Below are 21,123 nucleotides of genomic sequence, written 5' to 3' on the forward strand. Positions count from 1 at the left end.
ATCGGCCAGACGCAGAATGGCGATGGAAGCAGCAAACAAAATCCACTTTGTCTCGGCCAGCGAGTCGGACGCGGATCAAAGTTGCAAGTCAAGGTGGCTGTCGATGACGTCGGAAGTGGACGGGTGCGGCGACTTTCGAGAGCAATATCCTGGAGCAAGGCGGAGGAGAGGAGCGGGGTCGCGGATCAAACGGTGCCGTCGAGCCGTAGAAATGAAATGTCGCGCGAGATGGGTCAGCTCTAGAGTGAGCTCGCGATCCGGTCGACGCGTTCCGGGTTGGCGCTGCCGTTTCTACGGAAACAATGGGGATAAGCAAGCGAAGGAAGATGGAGCAGGGAGATGGTGGTGCAAGAGAGATCCAAGCTGACCCATCGTGGCAGACCAACACGTTCCCTGAAGTATCATGCTGCTTCGCTTAGGAGAAGCACACGCACACAGGGGCGTCGGGGCGTCAGGGCTTCTTGGCCACAAAATTCAAATTGGACTGCAGCATCCCCGCGTACTGTGCGACGCCAATAGAGCTCAAAGCCCTTTTGGAAACAGACGCTGCAGTGTCCGGCTTCCAAAAAGGAAAGGCTGTGCACGCACACGTAAAGAATGCCTTTCTTGCTTGGTATCTGCAGGTCGCTCGGCGTTGGTTTTCAGCCTACACCATAGGTCTCGAGCTCTCGCCTTTTGAACGCTGCCGCTTCGAGCGGGGTTGCAAATTGTGACCCCCCAGAAATAGGACGTCGGTAGGAGGCTCTGGAACATTGAGCCCAAAGCTCGATGCCATGCTTGGTCAGATCCGAGATCCTCGACCTTTCCTTATCCTGACCATCATTGCTCTCACGAGCGCGAGTGTCCGTCCTAGAGTGGGGCAGACTAGAATGCTGGTGAGGATGTCTAACCCTCCCTGCTGCACGGTGGTAGCGAGGAGGCAACAGTTTCGACTTGGCAGCAAAAGACGAGCACTGCCTCGTGTACCGATTTTCCGGCTGCCAGCGAAAAGGGAGCTGGCAACGTGGGTGTTGAATCGCGATGCTTTTCATATCGGAGCCCGATTTCTCTTCACTTGACAATGTAACAAAGACTTTAAAGAAATGACTCAGCCACCGCCCACTGCAGCTCGTGGCTTGCACGATTCCCAGCCGAAATGGCGAGATGAGCCGAATGGAGGCACTGACGCTGTCGTTGTTGCTGCGAAATTGATCCGCTGCGCGTCCGGCCGCACTTGACGTGTGACGTGACATTGCTCTCCAAAGCCGTTTTCCCGGCCTCTCTGCTTCACTGCAGCATCCGATGTTCATCACTCTGCAGCAAGATGAGGATCGGGATGTGAGCGACGTACACCCACGCCAAGCTTGACCCTGTACCTCGCCGCAGTTTTGTAACAGAATGTGATTGCGAGGCGAGCCGAAACAAGCACACGGACCATGTGCTTTTGCAGCTCCTCGCTTCTCTCTTGTCCCGCCTCGTCAAAATCCATCGCTGTTCTGTTACAAAACTTCTTGCTCCTTCATCAACCTCATTGATCATTGTTAACTTCCCACCAAGACGTTTCGGATATTTTCATTCTTGACACCTCGATACCTTCCCACTCGCGCAACAAAATGTCTTCGGAACAGCCTCTGCCCATCGTGATCTGGGTCCACCCACGATCATGCTCCACCGCCTTTGAGCGCTCGCTCATGCAGCGACCCGACACCGTTGTCTTCCACGAACCCATCGGCGACCCCTTCTACCTCGGCAAGGATCGTCCTTGCCGTCGATTCGATGACGACCACGCCAAAAAGTCGGGCAACTACGACCTCACCGTCACCGAGGTGCTTGAAAAGGTGCTCAACCCCACTCCCGAGGATATGGCCAAGAACAAGTCCTGGCCACCCAGATACGTCTTTTTGAAGGACATGGGTCAATGTCTCTTCCCTGCCGAGCTGTTGCATCAGCTCCACCCCGAATCCAAGGTCTTTCCCGCTCCTGCAAACGCCAGCGGTAGCACTTCGAAGCCGTTCGATATCAACGCACCTGTCGTCGAGAACCCTACCGCAGTACCCACGTCGATCCTAAAGCGTTTCCGTCACTCCTTCCTCATTCGCACACCGGAAAAGTCGATCCCAAGCTACTGGAAGTGCGTCCAAGAAGGTGCTTCCGGATGGGAGTTCTGGGATCAAGCCGACGCAGGCTACGTCGAGCTCAAGATCCTCTACGACTGGATCTCCAACCCCAATTCTACCTTCAACACCGAGAAGGGAGATGAGCACGCAGTCGAGCAACCGCAACCTCCACCTCTGCTCGACGCTTCGACGTTGCTTGCACACCCCGACCACGCCATCAAGAGCTACTGCGAGGCTATGGGCATCCCCTTCACGCCCGAGATGCTCTCATGGGACTCGGGTCCTGTTGACGAATGGGCCAAATGGGGTGGGTACCACAATGCAGCTGAGAACTCGACAGGCTTCAAGAAGGAGGCCGTTGCGACACCCCTCGAGGGTGACAAGCCAAAGTCCAAGATCGCAGAGCATCTGCAACCAGCTGTGGACGCCTGCGACCCGCACTACCAGTACCTGCTCTCCAGAGCCACTATCAAGGCTCCTTGAACGTCGACCTAGAATCACAATTTGAAACAGTATGTAAGCGTGGACAATTGCCAACTGAAGCAAACACTTCGTATGAGATATCCTGTGAGAAACGACTGTTTGTCTAATCATTACAATGAACAATGAGATGCATATCCAGCTCGCGATCACTGCTTGAGCACATGTCCGTATTCCTTTAGGAACCAAGCGATGAACTCATTCCACCTTCTATCCCAGTCAGCGAACATGATCTCCTTCGTCTTGTCATCTACCAACGTATACCTGATCGATCTCCGTGCCAGCGTCGCTAGCGACATCAGCGACGTCGATTGAGAACTGATGATCAGCTGGTAAAAGTCGTACGACAGGCCAAAGTTTTCAAAGATGCTCGGATCGTCCGACGACAGCGCCACGGGGACATTTCTGTTGAGCAGCGCGAGCAAGCTCGGGTGGGAGCAGATGCTGGCGGTGTAGCCCAAGATTTGATTCGAGATCGGGCAGATTTCGATGCAGATGTCCTTCTCCTTCACCATGTCTGTCAGGAGTGGATGGCGGGCGAGCGATACACCGTGACCGATGCGTTTCGTGTCCAGCAGAATGGCATCGTACAGGTTGAGGTCTGCATCCGCACCGTCTTCCAGCGTCTCGCCTGCATGGAATACGAACGGAATCGAGAGCCCTTCCTCCTTGCACCGCTGTTGGAAACGAAGCAGCTCCGGAATGTACACCTTCAACGGCAGCAGCGGATCCTCGTGCCCTACCAGATCGAAGCCGACGATCCACTCCGGGTACAGCTTCTTGAGCATGATGCAGTCTTCGAGGTACCATCGAAGCTTTTCATTGTCGATGAATCGCACCGTGGTGTAGATGATCTTGGCATCGACAAAGCTGCCATCGGTGAAATCGGCTTTGACCTCGTTGACGGCTTCGATGAAGATGCGAACCCATTCCGAGTGGTCGAGGTTGGGCGTGCCGTCGGCGCGGACCATAAAGTCGGTGAGGAAGTTGATGCGCGTCTCGGTATACGAGATGCCATCTCGTGCGTGCGAGCGCAGGAGCTCCTTGGTGTAGGCTTTGAGCGTAGGTTCGTAGCCGATGAGGCCGGCGATGACGCCGAAAGTGGATTGAAATTTGGCCCAAGCTTGCTTGCTGTTGGTGATGGCGGGAAGGGCTTGGTGCGGTGTCAAGGTCATGAGTGCATGTGCGTATGCGTCAAATGCTTGGCCCTTGTCTTGTGCCACATTGCTGGGAGCTTTGTCGCCGTTCAACCGACCGTTCGGCGCGGAGGTCGAGACAAAGTTGGGCATGTGATGCTCCGCATCCGTCCCGTCCATCTCATATGGGTGAGGATACGGGAACGATTCTCTCGCCTCTTCGAAGCTGACCCATTCTCCCGGCACATACTCTTCCGTATAGATGCTCTTCGTCGACCTCTCGGCACCTTCCGGCAGGACCAAGAACTCCACCGTCGCCTTCCACAACGCATCTGCTGTCGACAGCCGCACATCAGCCTTCATCGCCATTTTCTTGGTCTTCTTTGCATGCTCCAGCAGGAATTTCGTGTCGACCGTTCCATCAAAGTGACAGTGCAGGAGTGCACCCTTTGGCATCCTTCGCACCGCATTCCACACCTCTGATGGCGAACCCAGCCCGTTTTTGCGAGCGCCGTAGAAGTCCATCCCTGCAAAATTGGTCAAGTCTCCGTCTTTGGCCCATTGTGATGTTACTTCGGCGTCTCGAAGACGGGTGAAGATGGTATTGGCGCGTTCTTCGTCCGAGGACATATTGGATAGGGCGGCATGGTCGTATCGCAGCGCAGCTTCTTGCGCTTTCAACGCTGCCACTGCTTGTGTGTGGGCGTCTGTCGCCGATTGCGAGGCCATCGTGTCTTTTGCGCCTGGTGGAAAGAGTAGTCTAGGGGCTGAGGTGATGTTGGACTGACGAAGAGGTGTCTAGCGTGAATCAAATACGAAGGACGTAGCGGTGTCGCGTGGGTGCGGATCACCTGAAGCCGATTCTCAAAATTCCCAGAAAAATTGCAAGGCCTCGGCTTTGGCCGAATTAGACGCTGTTTTGACGCACCTTATCGACGCCGTTGTTGAAGATTTAGCGCACACGTCAACACCAGATGTCAAGCACAGCGCAGCTAGCAGCTGTTCACAGCTCACATCAAGGAGGCATCTAGTTCATACTGAAGGAAACATCATTCAGCGAGCTACAATACACAGCTCACACCGAGGATGTCGCTCGTAACATCCGAAGGAAAATTCGTTTACAGGTATCAAGTACATCGCAAGCGAAAGTATACAAAGCATCTACTTGAACGAAGGAGCCGTGGGATGCTTGACCCAGTCCAAGTGACCACCGTGCGCGTGCAAACCGAATTGGGTCTCTCCAGAGAGGTGAGGATCCGGACCGATCATGGAGTTGGGGAAGCCGACGTCGAACGGAGCCGTGTCCTCGATCTTCTTGATCTGTTCGGGGGTCAGTACGGTGCCGATAGCCTTGACGTTGTCCTCAAGATGCGAGATCTTGGTACCTCCGACAATGGGGAACACGTAAGGGTATTTGGAAAAGACGTACGCCAGCGCAACACCAGTGATGCTGACACCACCGAGTTCTTCCTGTCCGATCTTGTGAAGAACGGCCGAGATGTTCTTCTCTTTCTCGGTAAGTGCTCCTCCTCCACCACGGAGGGGGCCTTGGGTCTTCTCGCGCTCGGCTACTTGCTCAGGCGTTTTAAAACGGCCCTGCCCCAAACTTCCCCATGGTGCGAGGGCCATGCCAAACTCCCTTGCCATGGGAATAATCTCACGCTCGAAATCGCGTTCCATCGCATTCCACTTGCCTTGGTACACGACGAACTGAGCCAGATTGTGAGCGCGAGCATACGTGTTGGCCGCGCTGACCACCCAAGCAGGCATATCGCTCGCTCCCAGGTACAGCACCTTCCCCGACACGACGAGCTGGTTGAGCGCCTGCATCATCTCCTCGATGCTCGTGGACCAGTCCCACCAGTGGATGTACATGATATCGATGTAGTCGGTGCGCAGCTTCTTGAGCGAGTCGCGCGTCGAGACGAAGATCGACTTGGTCGAGTTGCCGACAAAGTTGGAGCCGATGTGGCTGCCGAGCTCGCGGTTCTTGTAGGGCGAGGTGGCTTTGGTGGCGAGGACGATCTCGTCGCGGATGCCGCGTGTCTCCATCCACTCGCCGAGGAACATCTCGCTCTGACCGTCGGTGTAGACGTTGGCAGTGTCGATAAAGTTGCCGCCGAGCTTGTAGAATGCGTCGAGAAGATCGAACGTGCCTTGCTTATCGAGACCACCGGAGAGCATGTCCTTCCATTTGTCGCCGATCGACATGGCGCCGAAGCAGAGAGGGGAGACGCGCACACCGGCTTTAGGAGCAAGCACTCGGTGGCGGTCCAGCTTGGAGATTGGCTTTTCGGCGTCGAACATACCCATCTTGGCTAAGTTAATGAGGGGGCAAAGAGGAAGAACAGAGGACAGAGATAGTGGTGAGGTGTCTCGGATAGAGAGATGATCAGAGAGGCGAAGATTTGGTGGAATGCAGGAGCGTAGGGCAGGTCTATATATTGCTGCTCGCCGTGACTAGGCGCCGCCTCATATCATACAGCGAGTGGAGAGCCGGCTCACCACTGACGAACAGGTCTCTCAGTAGGGTTCAGGTTTTGCTGTCAGCTTACCCTCCACACATTGCTCAAATCCTCTTCGAACTGCGGAACCAGACACTCGGAGAGCGCGCGCGCAAGGCGTCGAGGAGCGGGCTTAACTCCACCTTGACAGCAGTAGTCGATTGCACAGTGTTATTAATACAACGACGATAGAGCCACGTTGTGTGCCGCTGCACAAGAAGATTGATGAATGGAAGCTGCACGGCAAACGGTGTCTCGATCTCGGTTGTGCGCCAAATGAAATGGTCAACCGAGGGCAGGCTTTGTGCATTGAGGAAGCGCTCGACAGCTTTTGCCCGCCTTCCCGCAGCCCCGCGGAGAAGCTGCCTCCACCTCCACGCGAGTGACTGGCGAACCCCGATCGGGTGATGAACGATGTGCAGAAATGTGGAATCGGACGATGGAAATCGCTTGGCGTTGCGGGATCGCCTCGCTTGGAAAAGCAGAAGCGTCATCGAGCGCCGAAACCGCGTTTGGCTGCAGATCCGCACAGTCTCGAATGATGCTCGATTTAGCTCAGACTGCTCCACCCTCATTTCACCTTGGTTTCGCCGACCGACCATCGCCGCAGACACCGTCATCTCTCGGACACCGTCCTTCCAAAAGGCTAACCTATCCTTACCGCAGTACCAAGCTGCTCTTACCACCTTCACAATCTCTCCATCTAGCACACAAAGCGATCGTGTGTCGCAACGTGCGTCAGTGCTACGAGTGCTTCACAACTCGGCAAGAACATGCCTAGCAGCAACCACTCGCAACAGCCCCAACCAGACTACATCTATCGTCCCGAGGATCCCGAGTACGCGGACCAGCTTCGTGCAGACAGCGAAGTCCCATCCAACCCCAACCACGTCGCTTCCGGCCTTTCGAACCGCTACCATCAGCTGTCCACCACCATGGACGCCAACGAAGTCAAGACATTGACGCGGATGCAGATCCTTACGCCGCTCTCGGTGCTGCTGCAGATGGGCGTGATGATCCTGTGCGGCTCGAAGCTCATCCATCCCAATCTGCAGCAGGTCTCGCGTCGTCATCCTACGTATCTTTCGGTGCAGGATTCGTTCGTGCTCTTCTACTGGGCCGTTCTGTACGTGCTGCTCATCGGGTTTTCGGTGTTTCTGCTGCTCAGTCGCACTCCTGAGACCAAGAAGGCGCTGGCGCACGGCGTAGGCACCCGTCTCAGTCTCGCCAACTACATGATGGTGCTCTGGGCCATCTTTTGGATCCTCGATCGTCCACCTACATTCATCCTGGGTACCGTGACTCTCGGTGTCATCGCACTTATCCTTCTCTTCAACGCTCTCGTCTTGGCCGTACGATACCCGCCCTCTGCCAAGCATCCGCTCGATTGGCTCTTCATCCACGTCCCCATCAAGATGTTCCTCGTCATCACCCTCCAGTACGATCTCTGGCAGCAGCTCTTCATGGCTCTCGGATGGGACTTTGGCTCCGGAGGCCACGACGCCCTCATCAAAGGTCTCTGGCCTGCCTTCGGCATCGTCACCGGTCTTGGCGCCCTTTCCGCACTGTGGATCTTCGCCACCGCCGACCTCACCTGGACCGCCGCCGGCATCTACCTCAACCTCGGCCTTCTCTGGCACAAACACTTCAGCCTGATCGGCGGACGGGAGGACGGTGAGCCGCGACCGGCTCCGCTTACCGCCGCCATCATCCTGAGCATCGCGTTGCAGTCGGTCGCGCTCCTTGCGGGCGTCGCGTGGAAGAGGATCAAGGCGAGACAGGAGGGACGTATCGCACTGCCCTTGACGCCGGAGGAGGAGGCGGCCGCGTACCGTGCAGAGGCGGAGAGGAACGCTCGTGCGAGCGCTGCTGCTGCGGGTCCTTCGTCGTCCGACGCTGCTGCTCCGGCGGGTGCGCCAAAGACCGCGGTTCGCGATGTCGCAGATGAGGAAGTCGCGGCAGAGTCGAGCGGTGCTACGGTAACCCCGACGAAGGTGACCAGGAAGCTCGGAGGTGGCGGCAGCACTGACAGCCCCACCAAGAAGAAGTGAAAGCCGACCCGGTCTTCACACCTTGCTTTCGCCATGCTCGGCTCTCATCCTCTCACATCTTTGTACATAATCTACGACTCACTTTGTCAGGAACCAAACCTTGGAATCCATCTTCAAACGTCTTCAGTCGCTCGAATGTGATTCATGATTGCAATTGTTGGTGATGTGCAGATCTTAGCTCTTCTCCTTGCCCGACACCGTACCAGGTTTCTTGCCGACCATCAACAGGTTCCACACTCTCAGACCTCTGTGGTGGTGGTGGCCCTTTGCTCCTGCGCCAGCTTTGGCAGCTCCCCCCCCTTCCTCGACCGTGTTTCCGCTGGGATCGGTGCTGGTCTCCAATCCCGTTTCGTCTTCTGCTCTCCAATGCGCTCGAACGGGACGATCCTCTGCACCCCAGAATCTGCTTTTCCTCTGCACACCGTACGCTCTGGCTCTGATTTGGAGGGATCGTCTCAGCAGCACAAGGGCGTCATCGGTATCTCTTCTGCCGGCGATGGCGGCGGGAGGCGGTGTTTCGTGCGTCAGATCGAAGGGTCCGAAGTCGACCAGCCAAGACCATTTTTCTCGACATCGCTCTGCTCCCTTTGCCACGTCGTTTGCGTTGACACCCACACCTTTTGACTCCGAGGAGTTCGACGAAGCTTCAAACAGGCCGTTTCGTTTCTTGCGTAAAGAAGCGAGATCGAGCAGTCCTTGCGAGGAGGCTTCTTGGAGCATCTTTTGCGCCGTGGATTCGTTTTTCGCTCTTTGCTTTTCCACTTTACGCGCCGTTTTGGCGAAACGCTTCGCCCATTGGGTTTGACCGGTGAGGTAGCGGTCGACAGGTCCTTCTTTGATGCAGCCGATGGAAGAAGGGTGGATCTGAAGGCAGGGAAGCGACGTTTCGGGTTCGAGAGGTCGAAGGTAGCCGAGCGTGTCGACCCGTTCGCGGATCATGAAGGATTGGAACGAGGGTCGGAGCAGGGGGACTTGCCCGGCGTACTGGTTGGGATGGTCGGCGGTTCCGCGTCGTGATCTAGGGACAGCGGGAGTGTTGGTGCCGGTTGGGTGGCCGTGAAGCGTGTCGCTGAGAAGTTGAGACATGGAGCGGTGACGCAATTTCGTGCTCGATGTCGCAGGAGTGTTGGCCCCAGTGGCCGGAGTGGTGCCGCTAGAGGGCTCTATTGCTGACATGGATTCGGGCTCATCATGGAGTTGAGAGGTGGTGTTGGTCGTATCACCCTTCGTGTGTGTGTCGATAGCGTCGAGCTGCGGCTTTTCATCGAAGCCCGTCATCGCACTCAACCCATTCCCTTGACTCTGGGACGAAGTCGCAGAAGGCGTCGTCGTTACCGCACCGCCCAATGAGTTCTGCTCGCTCCTTAAGCTGCTCGCTAGCGGAGGTGAACTCACCTCGCCTCCAACGTTGTCAGATACACCGTCAACCCCATCATCACCATCTCCATCATCGCTCCCTCCCTCCTCCCTCTTATCATCACCCTCCTGCGCCTCCGGAAATGGATTCTTGATATCCGTCGGCGCACCCGTCACATGCTTGACGAAACTCGCCACCGCCCGATACGCGAACCTCGACTGACTCGTGAACGCAAAAGCCGTCAGCACGTGGCACATCTGATCGTAGATCTGCAGATGAACCTTTGTCGGCTGCGAATCGTACTTTTCTGCGTTCTCGCGACTACGCGCCGAGTGATCCAACAGATCTTTACGAAGAGGGTAGCGATGCGGGTGGGCAGCTCGGTGCGCGAGGTAGACGATCTCATCGCGTAGGACTTCAGCGTCACCGGCGAGGATGTAGAGAGGTGGTAGACCGCCGAGTGAGCCAGAGAGGACGGCGGAGCACAGCGGATGGGTGAGTTGGTCGTTCGTGGCGTAGAGCTGGATTTGCTCGCGCAGCTCGATGGCCTCACGGGTGGTGTCGGCGCGGGAGATGGTGATGGGGTCGGACCAGAGCAGGTCCGGTGCCGGGGGAATGCCTTTTCTGGTTGAGGATGGAGGCGATGGAGCGGTTCGTACAGCGTCGCTGGGTTTCTCGCTCGTGGACGTCAGGTTTCCACCGTCCGAACTCTTTCGAGCAGCGGGCTCTGAATCACCCTTGGTCTCGCCATCCTTTTCAACACCCACCGGCACCTTTCTTCTCGGCTGCTCTTCATCAGTCTTGGCTTCGCCCTCCTCATCTCCTTTCATCGGCTTTGTAGCGTTGATCGGCCACAACGTTGACGGTTTATGGATGAATCCATAAGGAGGAATGATATCTGTCGCCGTGTTCTGCAAGATAGATGGGAACGAATGGGTCAAATCGCACCAAGGTGAGATGAGCACTGCACCCGCCGGCGCCGGCAACCCCATATCTCGGATTACCGTCAACAAGGCCAGCGTCAATCCGCCTCCTGCGCTATCGCCTGCGATGACGAGCTTCTTCGGGTCCACCGGTCTGTGTTTCGCACCCTTCGGAGGATACAAAAGGTAGAGGTAGGACGCGACTGCGTCTTGAAGCGCACAGGGCCACGGATATTGGGGCGCCTTGCGATAGATGGGCGCAAAGCACTTGCCTCCGAACTTGCGCGCGTAGCGCACGATCTGGTAGCGGTGGGTCGCGAGGGAGCCAAAGTAGTATCCTCCACCGTGGAAGTAGAGCATGACTCGTTGTAGGCGGTCGAGCTCTTCTGTCTCTGCTGGGTGATCTTCGGTGCCGTTGTCGGATGCCATATCGGTAGCAGGATCGAAGGTCGGCTGGGGTACTTCTGCCTCGCTTGGTGCTGTTGATGCTGCATCCTCATCGTCTTCCACCTCTGCTTCAGCATCTCTCTGACGCTTTGCATCCTGCGAAGACCTCTTGAACGACTGCGAACGACGTTTCAAAGCTGACTCTGTCTTTTGACGCATGGCCTTAATCTCTGACAGTGCTCTCTCGTGTCGCTTGTTCCTCCTCCTCCTCTGCTTGCTCGTCATAGCCGGCGAGGGCTTGGCCCTATCCTGCTGAGCACGTTTCTCCATCGTCTTCATCTTCTTCCAATCATTCGACATGGCAATCCACTCACCCTGGACACCCGGCAAAGGTCTCAATTGCCACCACTTTTCTCCACCCACCAACTTTTCCAGATCATTCGGACCTAGATGCTCTACAAGCAGCTTGGCTGCTTTGTCGCAGCTCTCCATCGGAATGATCACAGGTAACGTCGTCGCCCAAGGGATGGGAGGAGCAGGTGCGTCAGTAAAGTTCTGGATTGCTTCCACCGTGTCGCTCGTACCAATTTCGATGAAGGCCTTGACGATGTGGAAGGCTTCGTCGAACATGAATTCGTCGGTAGCGTTGGGAGCATTGGAATCGGTGGCATTCTTGCGAGATCGGTTGCGGAGGCGACGTTTGGCTTTCTTGTAGTAGTGCTTGAAGAACGTCTTTGTGACGGTGGGTGTGATGTTTACGGCTACGCCCGCCGTGGTGATTGTCATCGTTGATGTGCTACGCTAACACGCATGGGATGAACGACCTTGGAAGTGTGCTGTACTTCTGTGCGTCTATGTTTCGGTGGGAGTCAGAGGTTGATCTGATATTGAGCTGAGCGGACGCAGTGTGTGGTTGGAACGAAGGATGTGCGGGGTCGATCCCGGAACAGTGGAACCACCGCCGGCTTCGGAGCGGATTATCCGTCCTCCGTCGACCCGTTCACCAAGACCAAGGGACGAGCGCGTGGAGTCGTGCAGAGGCTGTTTATGCAGCCTGTGCTGTATGCAGTCGTCACAAGGCAGCGGCAATTCAAAACGCAAATTTAGTCGTGACGTGAAACGGCAAAATTGTTTTGGTTCGATCGCCTCCACACAACTTCGCTTGCTTTTTGCCGAGGCTACAACACCATCAGAGCATACAGTGTAAGATTTCACCCGCATCACAAGTATCACAGACGACGGCATCAATGGCAACGACAATAGTTTTTGCAGTGTGAGGGTATCGCCGAAGAAGAGTAGCAATACATACTTCGAGAAGAGGCTACTGATCTTCAACAGACCTGATAGCGCTAGCTCTTGGTCGTACCACCGCATCTTTGGGCTTGGATTTGTCGCTGGCAACCCCACGAAAAGCGGGGAAGCGAGGATAGCCGTCTTCGCTGAGCTCGAAAAAGCGATAGTTGATGATGCTACCAATGGGAGGAGGATTGTCTCGTTGAGCATCCGACATGCCCGTTCCGACACGAAAGACAGTGCCACACGCCATGCGGGCGACCAGAGATCCCGTTCGACCTGCGTGTCGTCCCGTGCCTTCGGCGTATCCTATCACCTCGGCTTCGGCGTCGTACCAATTCTTGAGCTTGAAGAGCGTGTTGCCGCGCTTACCTTCGTACTTTGATCCAGGTTGACGGAGCATCAGTCTGCACGCATAGGTAGACACGGAGGGCAACAGTCGTCAGTGTCACTGCGAACGCAGCTCAGGCGCCCTGCAGTCTGCTACTCACCCTTCGCCGCCCTTGAGCTCGACTGCTTCCATGAGCTCAGCGAGGTGCGAGCGACCCTCACACTTGATGTGCTTGACGAGTTTGATCTGTGGACCTTCGAGAGAGTCGATGTCGAGCCCGTCGGTCGAGCCAAAGCGATTCTCGATCTCTACCCAGCGTTCTTCTACTGGCCTCGAGCCCATGGAAGGTGTGTCAAAGATCTACAGGCAGGGGCCAAACGAGCGTCAGCAACAACCTTGCATCAGGATCGATATCGAAAGGCATAGAAAGGAGCTCACCATGAATTTGATGCGGCTCCACTCGTTGGAACTCTTTGTTTTGCGCCGACAGACGTGGGTATATGCAGAGGGCATAGTTCGACCAGATGACAGGGCGGCCAGGGTCGAGTACGCGTGCGGTCGTCGCGACGAGAATGTTTTTGATGTTGGCATCGGGTTTGAGGTTGCAGAGGGCAAAGAGGGTCCAGAAACAGACTGGTCAGCGTTCGTCCTGTTGGGATCTGCCGCATCTGCGTTTCGGCTTTTCCCCCGTTTGACGACTTTGCCACACCTGGTGCAACGCTTGAAGACGGGACGACTTGGCGGAACAGGTAGCACGGAACCGGGCTGGCTCTGTTCGGCCGGATGTCGTCCGAACAAAGCTCGCAAGAAAGAGCCTGCGACAGCGAAGCGTGAGCTTGGCCGAGACTTGACTGCCGAATGTTTCTTGCGTTGTCTGAGACTTCGCTTCAATGCTTTCCATTCGGACGACGAAGCTGTTGAACGCGCTGTCGCAATCACATCGGCAAAGCTCACGCTCTTCTCGATCGTCGGGCGTAGCAGAGACAAGGCTCCTCTTGCGTCACGGAGGCGGTCTTGGCTGGCGAGACGCCCTCCAACCTGTTCGCGCAGCCACTGACGCTCCATCGAATCGCGTTCGAGAAAATGGGAAAAGGTGCGAAGCCGGCCCAATCTTACAGTAGTGCGGCAGATCTGCGAAGTCTGGTCGAAAGCGCCTCGTGCCATCCAGAGCTCGCCGTCCAGGGTGATGTCCTTAGGTAGCCCTAGAGGAACGAGGCAAGGGCAAGAATAATGCACGCGGAGTGTCAGTTCATGTCGTCCGTAGCGATTAGAAGACACTTGCTGACTCACGTTGTTTCCACCAAGACGGTGCATTCCATTCAATCTTTTGACGCGAGTAGAGCCTCTGCCCGTCCCAAAAGGCGCGCACGCCGTCGAGTTTTTCGCTGATCCACCAGCCGGTGGGATCCATCGCTTTCGATCTGGGCTTGGACGGGTCAGCATCCAGCAGCCATGGCTTTGCAAGAAGCAGAGACACCTGTAATCAGACAGAAGCGGAGCAGGGGTCAGTCGAGACATCGGCGAAAGAGTATGGCTGCGGTCGATACCCACCTTGTCATCATCGCTGTCGCCAGCGGATCGTTTGCCACGTCGAGCGCGCTTTGATGGCGACGCCTGCACATCGTCCTGGTTGATACCGGGATCGTCATCGTCGTCGTCATGGTATGCCGAGCGCGTTCGGCCCGCGGTGGCATTCGGCTGCGTCGCAGCTAGAAAGAGAGGACGTGATGAACCGGAGGCTGCTGCTGCTTGAGAGGCGGCGACCACCTCTTCATCTTCGGTCTCGGTATCACTGTCTTGTTCAGCTTGCACCGGCGTGACGCGAGACCTGGAGGTGCTGACCCCATGCTCGTCTGCCAAGCGGTTTTCGGGGCGCGGTCCATTGACGTTGCTTGCACCCGAGCTCGCGATGATGTTTGGTTGGCTGGAGGGTAAGACATCGGATTGACTTTGCGAGAGTTGCCGGAAATGATCGTCAAGCATCGACTTTGCATGTGTGTGCCGAGCGTGGTGACCATCTGAAGTGGTTCTGCGGAATTTTGTGTGCTCGAAGACGGTGCTCTTGGCTTCTCTTGCGAGTGCGATGCGATCGTTCTCGTATGCTTCCCCGAGGACATCTTTGAGATGCGAACATGTTTTGCGCATCTTGTCGCGCTCGGTGCTGAACCTCCATGCTGGGCAGGAGCATACATAGTAGCCGTCAGCGAAGCGCTTCAAGACAAACGATGCCGAAGCAGGTCCACCGGACTTGGAGATGGGGAAAGCCTGATTGAGAGGCACTACGGTGAGAGGCGATACCTCTTTGCCTTCCACGCTGGTTCGGTAGCCGTACTCGTCCTGACGAATCATCCTCGGTATATGCAGGACAGCGGTGTCCGGATCGATGACGTCCGCCATCGAGATGCTGGTGAGCATCGACGACATGAAGGCAAGTCGACGTGGGATTGAAGCGTGAAAGGACCTCCACGCGAGGCTGTCGGTGTGGACGAGGGATAAGAATGGTGGCTGTCGATGACCCCCGCTGAATGAAGATGTGCGGTCTCAAGACCTTTTTTCTCCTCGCATCATTTCAGCGCGTGGATGGATGCGATTGCTGATCTCCCAGAGATCAACACCAGTGTGATTGTAGAGAATGCATGTGACGATAGAGAGGTAGAAGCGAGCAAACAAGCTCGATGAGAGTCGGTGGCGTTGAGTCAAGTTGGATTCGGAAGCTTGTCGTTTGTATGCGGGGCACACCGTCTGGACCCTGAATCATCTTTTGGTCCAAAGTGGCTCAGCTGTCAAAAATCAGATCCGCGTTCCGAGCCGATGCCTGCTGTTTGTGCGCGACTGTGACGTGACACTCGTGCATCTTTCTCAACGAGTGTTGTTCTTTGCTCCCGAGAATCATCTGACAGTCGTAACGCACATCATGTCGATCAGCAGCTGTCAGTTGGCAGAAATAAAGACTTGGACTCGATCGTGTGCTGACCTTTATATACACTGGCTTTCTCGCTCGGACAGATATTCCCGACGGTTTGCTGCCAAGATGGTTGCTTTTGGTCGCTACCACGGCTGCCATCAACGGAGCGAGCAACATCCTCAACCCTCGTGCCAGTGCAAAGGTCTATTCCGCCCCAGGTGCCCAAAGTAAGTCTTATTCTCAGCCTCCAGCAGCTTTGCATCCGACACTTCGGGCTCACATCTCTGATTGTGCTTTCTCTTTTCCCTCTGGCAGTCACTCCCTTGTCAGCACGCCTGTTTGGCGTCTGGAACATCACTTCAGCCATCATTCGCATCTACGCTGCTTACAACATTCATGACAAAGTGTAAGCTATTGACACGCGCTGCTTTGTCCCCTTCTAAGCATACCGCATCACAACTGACATCTGTACCCTCTCCTCTTCGTACAGAGCGTACGAGCTGTGCATGTGGTCCTTTGTCATTGCTCTCGTCCACTTTGTCTCCGAGACATTCGTCTACAAGACCACCAAGCTTGGGCCTGGCATCATCAGCCCCTTGATCGTAGCCTGTAAGTGCAACCCTTTGGATGTGCTCAAGTCGGCCCATTTGTACTCACGCCGTGTTTTGAACATCAACGACAGCTTCGAGTCTCGCGACCATGTACCTTCAGTACAACGCCTACATGAACCCTGTCAGAAAATGGATCTAGCGAAGCAACACCACATGTTTCGATCAAGAGCTCATCAGATTCCTTCTCTGGATCGTAACCATGTCACCTCAACACATTTCCAAGACTTCAGTTGCATATCTTGGTGAGAAGTCGAAACGATGTATTCATATGTGCAGGTATGCTTTATGCGGAAAATAGATACGTGGCGAGCTGACGAGCAATGTCTGCGCTCTAGCCAAGAAAATAGATGCGGAATGGGATAGCCAGGGCCATCATGGACAAACGAAGAGCAGGCAGAGGCCCGGCGACAGGACGGAGCAACAACCGTTTCGGAAGCACCAGTTACTAGTTGGCGCCAGGTGCAGGCGTACCATCGCAAGTCCACGAAGAGTCGCGATTCTGGTATTTACCCACGACCTTGTAGGGGTTGAAGCCGAGGTTGCGCTGGACTGTGTGACTGGTGTAGCCGTTCTGTCGGACAATGTTGACAGCTTGCGGCATCACCGTGTCGATGGTACCCTGGACGGTCTCGTGGTTGAGAACGATGGCCTGGGCGGGTTGACGAAGGTTCTTGTACAGCTTCAGGCCGGCCTGGGTGCCAGCGCCGTCGGCATCCTTGGTGTCGTAGTTCCATCCAACGACCACGAGTCCCCATCGATCGTTGAGGTACTTGACCTGATCGGATCGGATGCTGCCGTAAGGAGCGCGAATGCAAGCGGGAACGACACCAAGGATCTTCCACAACGCATCCTCGACCAGTTGGACTTGCTGATCCAGCTGTTGGTTGTTCATCTTGCTGATGTCCGGGTGGCTCCAGGTGTGCGAGCAGATCTGGTGACCCTTCTCGTACGTGTTTCGCAGCTGCTTTACCGACGCATCGTCGTAGATGCATCGCCAGTTGAAGCCGTTGACGAAAAAGGTGGCCTTCTGGTTGCCGGCGTTGGCAAACATGTCGACCAGCTTGTTTTCCCATTGGTAAGGGCCGTCGTCAAACGTGATTGAGAGACAGTTCTGGCGAGTGCAGCCGGTCTGAATGCCGTTGAGCTGTGCAGCCCTCTTGCTAAGCTTGTGGGAAGGTCCAGCATTGCGCTCAAAGAGCGTGTAGTCGTCCGAAGGAAGAGCGGCGAGTTCGCGTCGGACATTCTCAGAGATGGTGTCTGGGAGGGTGCTCATCGAGGTAGGTGAAGCTGTAGCCGGGGTCAGCATTGCTGCAGAGATGACAGCGGCCGCTGCAAGGACGGAGGAGAAACGCATCGTGAGTGTCTACTTTGAGCGAGAGAGGAGTGCGGCGACCTGACAGTGAGTAGGATGATGAGGCAAAGAGTGTGTAGGGCTATGTATGGAGGACGTAAAGGTATCGGAGTGAGCAGGGAAGGAAGAGAGGATGGGGATGAAGCGAGGGTGGCTAGAAGGGTCGAAAGGGGCTGGTGATATACTTGTGCTAGGAGCGTGCCTCTGCCTACAAGTACGATCAGCATGGCTGTTTCAGCCCCTTCCTTGCCAATCATGTTCACTGCGTCCTTCTCACTTTACGCCCACTCGACTTTCAGCGGTCTTCTTGTCAGCTTAAACCTGTTACATTGCGCGGAGCTCTCTTTCCGAGTGCTTGCCCTGAACGTCGGTGGGGCTCGTCGCACGGTGTCAGCAACGCAAGCCGCTCGAGTGGGATAGGACCACTCAACGAATGCAATAACCACATCAAGTGGGTCAACGTGTCGAGCGTGGGATTCTGATCTGTCTCGGGGCATCTCAAAACAGCTCGCCCGGTGCCTTGAAGAGATGTGTTTGCGAGAGACACAACCGGGAATCCGGGGGCTAGTTTGGTTCTTGGGTGCGGGACTTGGCGTACAGAATAGTGGAAGCGAGCAAGACGGGAACAAGGCGCCGGCGGTTTCCCAGAACAGGCAACTCAATCAATGCGAGGCACAAGCACACGCTTGCTCTTGTGACACCCCAGGACAAAGGGCGCAGTGCAACTTCGCCAAGAGCCCGCCGAGACTCTAGCGATGTTCTGCGGAAGAAACGCTCCTTCTCCTCGCAGATCGCTCTGGGTCCGTTGTGCACTCTTCTTTTTCGTGTCAATGAGCAAGCGAGATCGCCCAAGCCTCTTCGGCGCGCACGAAGTCGTCTACCCTCGACTTGGCAACCCACCCTCGATTGTGTCTTTTGTTCAGGCTGCTGACCATCGTCCTGCGTGTCGACAAGGTGGGAGCTTGCCTGTTCGCTTTGGCAAGGCAAAGCTATCCCTGCAGCCGCATTTCAGCCACGAACTTCGGGGAGGGCCCCCGGGAAATTGTGAGACACTCGAGCGAGATTTTGCAGATTGACAGAGGAGTTCGCACGCCAGCGTTGCCTCTCAGCTGAAAGGAGGGGTGCGAACGCGCTCTACAGTAGCGAGAACGGCGAAATCGTGCACTGAGGCACGGGACTCCTCTTTTGTGGGTTGCAGAGACTGGCAGGCTGTCACGGAGCTCGAATTGAGGGCGTTTTGCAAGATCGCGGAAGCAAGATTTGAAACTTGGCTTTGCAGCCAAACAGATCCGACAACAACGTGGTCAAAGGGCCTGGATGTGAGTTGACCCGTTGCATGCGACAAGTCTTTTGCATCGCAGCATTCCAGGAAGGGTCCGTTGGAAATTCCCTTTGGCGGTGATAACCGGCCACTTTGGCAGCTATTTCCCTTGGATTGGATCTGAGTTGGATCTGCTACGTGCTTAAGCGAGCCAACGCAAGGGCTCTTTTGCTCCTCACTCTCTCCTGTGATTTGGATTTTCACTCACAGGGAATCTCGACATCCTTGACGCTTTCGAGAGGAAACATGCACGACGATTGGGCAAAGAAGGTCAATCTTACCTGACCGATGGAATGTTGACCGTCGGCAGAGACATGTCGCTCTTCCATTGCAACATCTAGCGTGGATTTTTTGCAGAAGACACCAATACCTGGATGTCACTGCCCAGCCCTCATCTGACAGGGTGGGCACTGGCGCTGCAACTCATCGACGTTTGAGTGGGCGCGATCAGCAAATAGGCCACAATCGGAAATTCGATATTGTCGACGGCTGTATCGAGTCCGAGTCGAGCATTGCCGCCACGACAGCGCTGCTCGAGCCCTGCAGTCATCTCTGACCCCGCCGCTCAAGGTGGGTCGTTGGTCAAGACGGCTGACAGACCTCTGCGGCTAGCGCGGGCGAATCTGACTGCGCCATGGTGGGTTAACTTGACGTCAATGGTGGTACTGGCGCACTTCCGCATCACGAACAGCATCTCACACGCCAATTCCATGGTCGAGAAGTATATTCGCAGCTGCATGTTACGAGGAAAGACATTCGCAAAGAGCACGGATCTCGTCAGTTCCGCTCTTGCAGCAGCCTCCAACAAATACGCCTCGCCAAACATCCGGCAAATCGGGATCGCTTGCAGCCGTGATGCTCTTTGCTAACTTCATCAGCCTCGACGCCCAGGACGCCGCAGAGTTGTCTCCCTGACCGAGATCGCCCGCGTTGGAAGGCGTAAGCCAGATTTTGCGCACCGCATCGTAGACGAGTCCGCCGTCGGGATAGAGGAACAGCAGTGGCTTTTGCAGACCTGCCGCGCTCCTTCGGTGTTGAAGGTCGATACCACCATCGCTCGCCGATCGGTTGAGTGTGACGAGCGAAGCCGACATTCGCTGGACCAATTTGGGCAGCAGGTACGGCTTTGTGCAGTTAATTCCGATACCGCTGATAGGCCACAACGAGTCGTGACCCTGAACTTGTGTGTCAGTGACAATTTGAACGAGCCAATTCATTTCCTCCTGCACAGCACCTTCTTGCTCTGCTGCCTCGTCGTCCTCGTCTTCGTCCATGTCTACATCGCCTTCTCGATCCACGGCAGACCCTGTTGTGAGCGGAGGCCAAGGGAGACGGCGATCGTCTGGGAAGGCCATACTGATGTAGACCGGCTTCCTGTCCAGCGGCTTGCCCTGCTCTTCGTGGCTGCGTGCAACGTTCTCGAGTGCCATTCGGAAAGCAAGCGCCTCGTCGGCTCGCGGTACTGTTTCGACCGCCAAAATTCCCACGCTTTGCCAGCTGGGCTGAGCGATGAATGCTTCGATACGTCTCTGATGGAAAGCTGCCATCTCTTCCAGAGAGGGTTGCTCCTCGCGTTGTGGGTCGGATTCCGATAGGAAAGTGCGTCGGTAGTCTCCCGTGTATTCGGCGCCGTTACTGAGCATTCCGCCGTAAGGACCCAAGCTCAAGCTGATCATAGGAGTGGCCGAGGATGAAGAAGCTGAGCTGGTGTTGTGCGCTTGCAGTGCCTGGCATGCGAGGTCGAGGGCTTTGGTCATGAGATGCGACGCCGAAGCTTGGTCGTAGTTGGCCCTTGCGAACGATTCGAGCGAAGCTTGATATGTGGCGGTACCGATGATGCCGGCGCCCGCTTGCAAGTAGTGCAAATGAGCGTCGAAAATTCCCTTTTGTCCCTTTCCGTTGCTCACGTCGTCCTCCTTCTCGTCGAGCAGACGTGCACTCCAGAGTGGACCTTTGGAAAGGTCAAAGTTGAGTCCATCCTCCAGGTACGTGGCCAGCCCACCATCCAGTATGCCGATGCGGTCTTGACTGAGGAGCTTGTCCAGTGCGCTCTGATCGATAGTCGCTGCCATGCTGTTCGAAGACGTATAAGGGATGTCAGGAGATGGAGAAGAGCAACGAGACAGGGAAGCGGGAGGAGGAGGTTGACATCAAGTGACATAGAAGTGCAATTTTCTTCTTCTTCTTGTCCTCTCAAAGTCAAAAAGTTGAGCCGAGAATTCCTCCGGAATCAGGCACACGACTCTGGCCAAATCATCGTTTATCTTATCGTGCAATGCCGCGACAAAAGCATCATCGATCTCACAATCCTGTACAAAAAAGGGACGCTCGCACGGTCGAGAGTCTTCCGAAATCAAAGATTAAAGCTCAACTCGGA

The 21,123-nt window shown here is 55.7% G+C and overlaps 12 protein-coding genes across 12 annotated transcripts; 4 read left to right on the forward strand and 8 right to left on the reverse strand.

Moving 5' to 3' along the window:
• Positions 1–75: 75 nt before the first annotated feature.
• On the reverse strand, positions 76–1,232 carry PHSY_003737 (exo-beta-D-glucosaminidase; the record flags this gene model as incomplete). The annotated part of the gene is made up of 2 exons (XM_012334354.1): positions 76–291; positions 891–1,232. The coding sequence occupies 2 exons, from the start codon at positions 1,230–1,232 to the stop codon at positions 76–78; spliced, it is 558 nt and encodes a 185-aa protein (XP_012189744.1).
• Positions 1,233–1,592: 360 nt separating this feature from the next.
• On the forward strand, positions 1,593–2,579 carry PHSY_003738 (hypothetical protein; the record flags this gene model as incomplete). Its single annotated transcript, XM_012334355.1, has 1 exon — positions 1,593–2,579. One exon carries the CDS (start codon positions 1,593–1,595, stop codon positions 2,577–2,579), a length of 987 nt encoding a protein of 328 aa, XP_012189745.1.
• A 146-nt stretch (positions 2,580–2,725) lies between these two features.
• Positions 2,726–4,441, reverse strand: PHSY_003739 (hypothetical protein; the record flags this gene model as incomplete). Its single annotated transcript, XM_012334356.1, has 1 exon — positions 2,726–4,441. One exon carries the CDS (start codon positions 4,439–4,441, stop codon positions 2,726–2,728), a length of 1,716 nt encoding a protein of 571 aa, XP_012189746.1.
• A 432-nt stretch (positions 4,442–4,873) lies between these two features.
• On the reverse strand, positions 4,874–6,025 carry PHSY_003740 (candidate aryl-alcohol dehydrogenase; the record flags this gene model as incomplete). Its single annotated transcript, XM_012334357.1, has 1 exon — positions 4,874–6,025. The coding sequence occupies one exon, from the start codon at positions 6,023–6,025 to the stop codon at positions 4,874–4,876; it is 1,152 nt and encodes a 383-aa protein (XP_012189747.1).
• Positions 6,026–6,281: 256 nt separating this feature from the next.
• PHSY_003741 (hypothetical protein) lies at positions 6,282–6,836 on the reverse strand (the record flags this gene model as incomplete). Its single annotated transcript, XM_012334358.1, has 1 exon — positions 6,282–6,836. One exon carries the CDS (start codon positions 6,834–6,836, stop codon positions 6,282–6,284), a length of 555 nt encoding a protein of 184 aa, XP_012189748.1.
• Positions 6,837–6,989: 153 nt separating this feature from the next.
• On the forward strand, positions 6,990–8,267 carry PHSY_003742 (hypothetical protein; the record flags this gene model as incomplete). The annotated part of the gene is made up of 1 exon (XM_012334359.1): positions 6,990–8,267. The coding sequence occupies one exon, from the start codon at positions 6,990–6,992 to the stop codon at positions 8,265–8,267; it is 1,278 nt and encodes a 425-aa protein (XP_012189749.1).
• A 174-nt stretch (positions 8,268–8,441) lies between these two features.
• Positions 8,442–11,720, reverse strand: PHSY_003743 (candidate lipase/esterase; the record flags this gene model as incomplete). Its single annotated transcript, XM_012334360.1, has 1 exon — positions 8,442–11,720. The coding sequence occupies one exon, from the start codon at positions 11,718–11,720 to the stop codon at positions 8,442–8,444; it is 3,279 nt and encodes a 1,092-aa protein (XP_012189750.1).
• A 535-nt stretch (positions 11,721–12,255) lies between these two features.
• On the reverse strand, positions 12,256–14,973 carry PHSY_003744 (hypothetical protein; the record flags this gene model as incomplete). Its single annotated transcript, XM_012334361.1, has 3 exons — positions 12,256–12,634; positions 12,719–12,918; positions 12,997–14,973. 3 exons carry the CDS (start codon positions 14,971–14,973, stop codon positions 12,256–12,258), a joined length of 2,556 nt encoding a protein of 851 aa, XP_012189751.1.
• Positions 14,974–15,589: 616 nt separating this feature from the next.
• PHSY_003745 (hypothetical protein) lies at positions 15,590–16,320 on the forward strand (the record flags this gene model as incomplete). Its single annotated transcript, XM_012334362.1, has 3 exons — positions 15,590–15,665; positions 15,779–15,869; positions 15,954–16,320. The coding sequence occupies 3 exons, from the start codon at positions 15,590–15,592 to the stop codon at positions 16,318–16,320; spliced, it is 534 nt and encodes a 177-aa protein (XP_012189752.1).
• Positions 16,321–16,519: 199 nt separating this feature from the next.
• Positions 16,520–17,428, reverse strand: PHSY_003746 (chitin deacetylase; the record flags this gene model as incomplete). Its single annotated transcript, XM_012334363.1, has 1 exon — positions 16,520–17,428. One exon carries the CDS (start codon positions 17,426–17,428, stop codon positions 16,520–16,522), a length of 909 nt encoding a protein of 302 aa, XP_012189753.1.
• Positions 17,429–18,255: 827 nt separating this feature from the next.
• PHSY_003747 (inositol hexakisphosphate kinase) lies at positions 18,256–19,087 on the forward strand (the record flags this gene model as incomplete). The annotated part of the gene is made up of 2 exons (XM_012334364.1): positions 18,256–18,379; positions 18,957–19,087. The coding sequence occupies 2 exons, from the start codon at positions 18,256–18,258 to the stop codon at positions 19,085–19,087; spliced, it is 255 nt and encodes an 84-aa protein (XP_012189754.1).
• Positions 19,088–19,486: 399 nt separating this feature from the next.
• Positions 19,487–20,818, reverse strand: PHSY_003748 (hypothetical protein; the record flags this gene model as incomplete). Its single annotated transcript, XM_012334365.1, has 1 exon — positions 19,487–20,818. The coding sequence occupies one exon, from the start codon at positions 20,816–20,818 to the stop codon at positions 19,487–19,489; it is 1,332 nt and encodes a 443-aa protein (XP_012189755.1).
• Between the last annotated feature and the right edge of the window lie 305 nt (positions 20,819–21,123).

The sequence above is a fragment of the Pseudozyma hubeiensis genome (assembly GCF_000403515.1).
Source record: "Pseudozyma hubeiensis SY62 DNA, scaffold: PHS38, whole genome shotgun sequence".
Lineage (NCBI taxonomy): Eukaryota > Fungi > Basidiomycota > Ustilaginomycetes > Ustilaginales > Ustilaginaceae > Pseudozyma > Pseudozyma hubeiensis.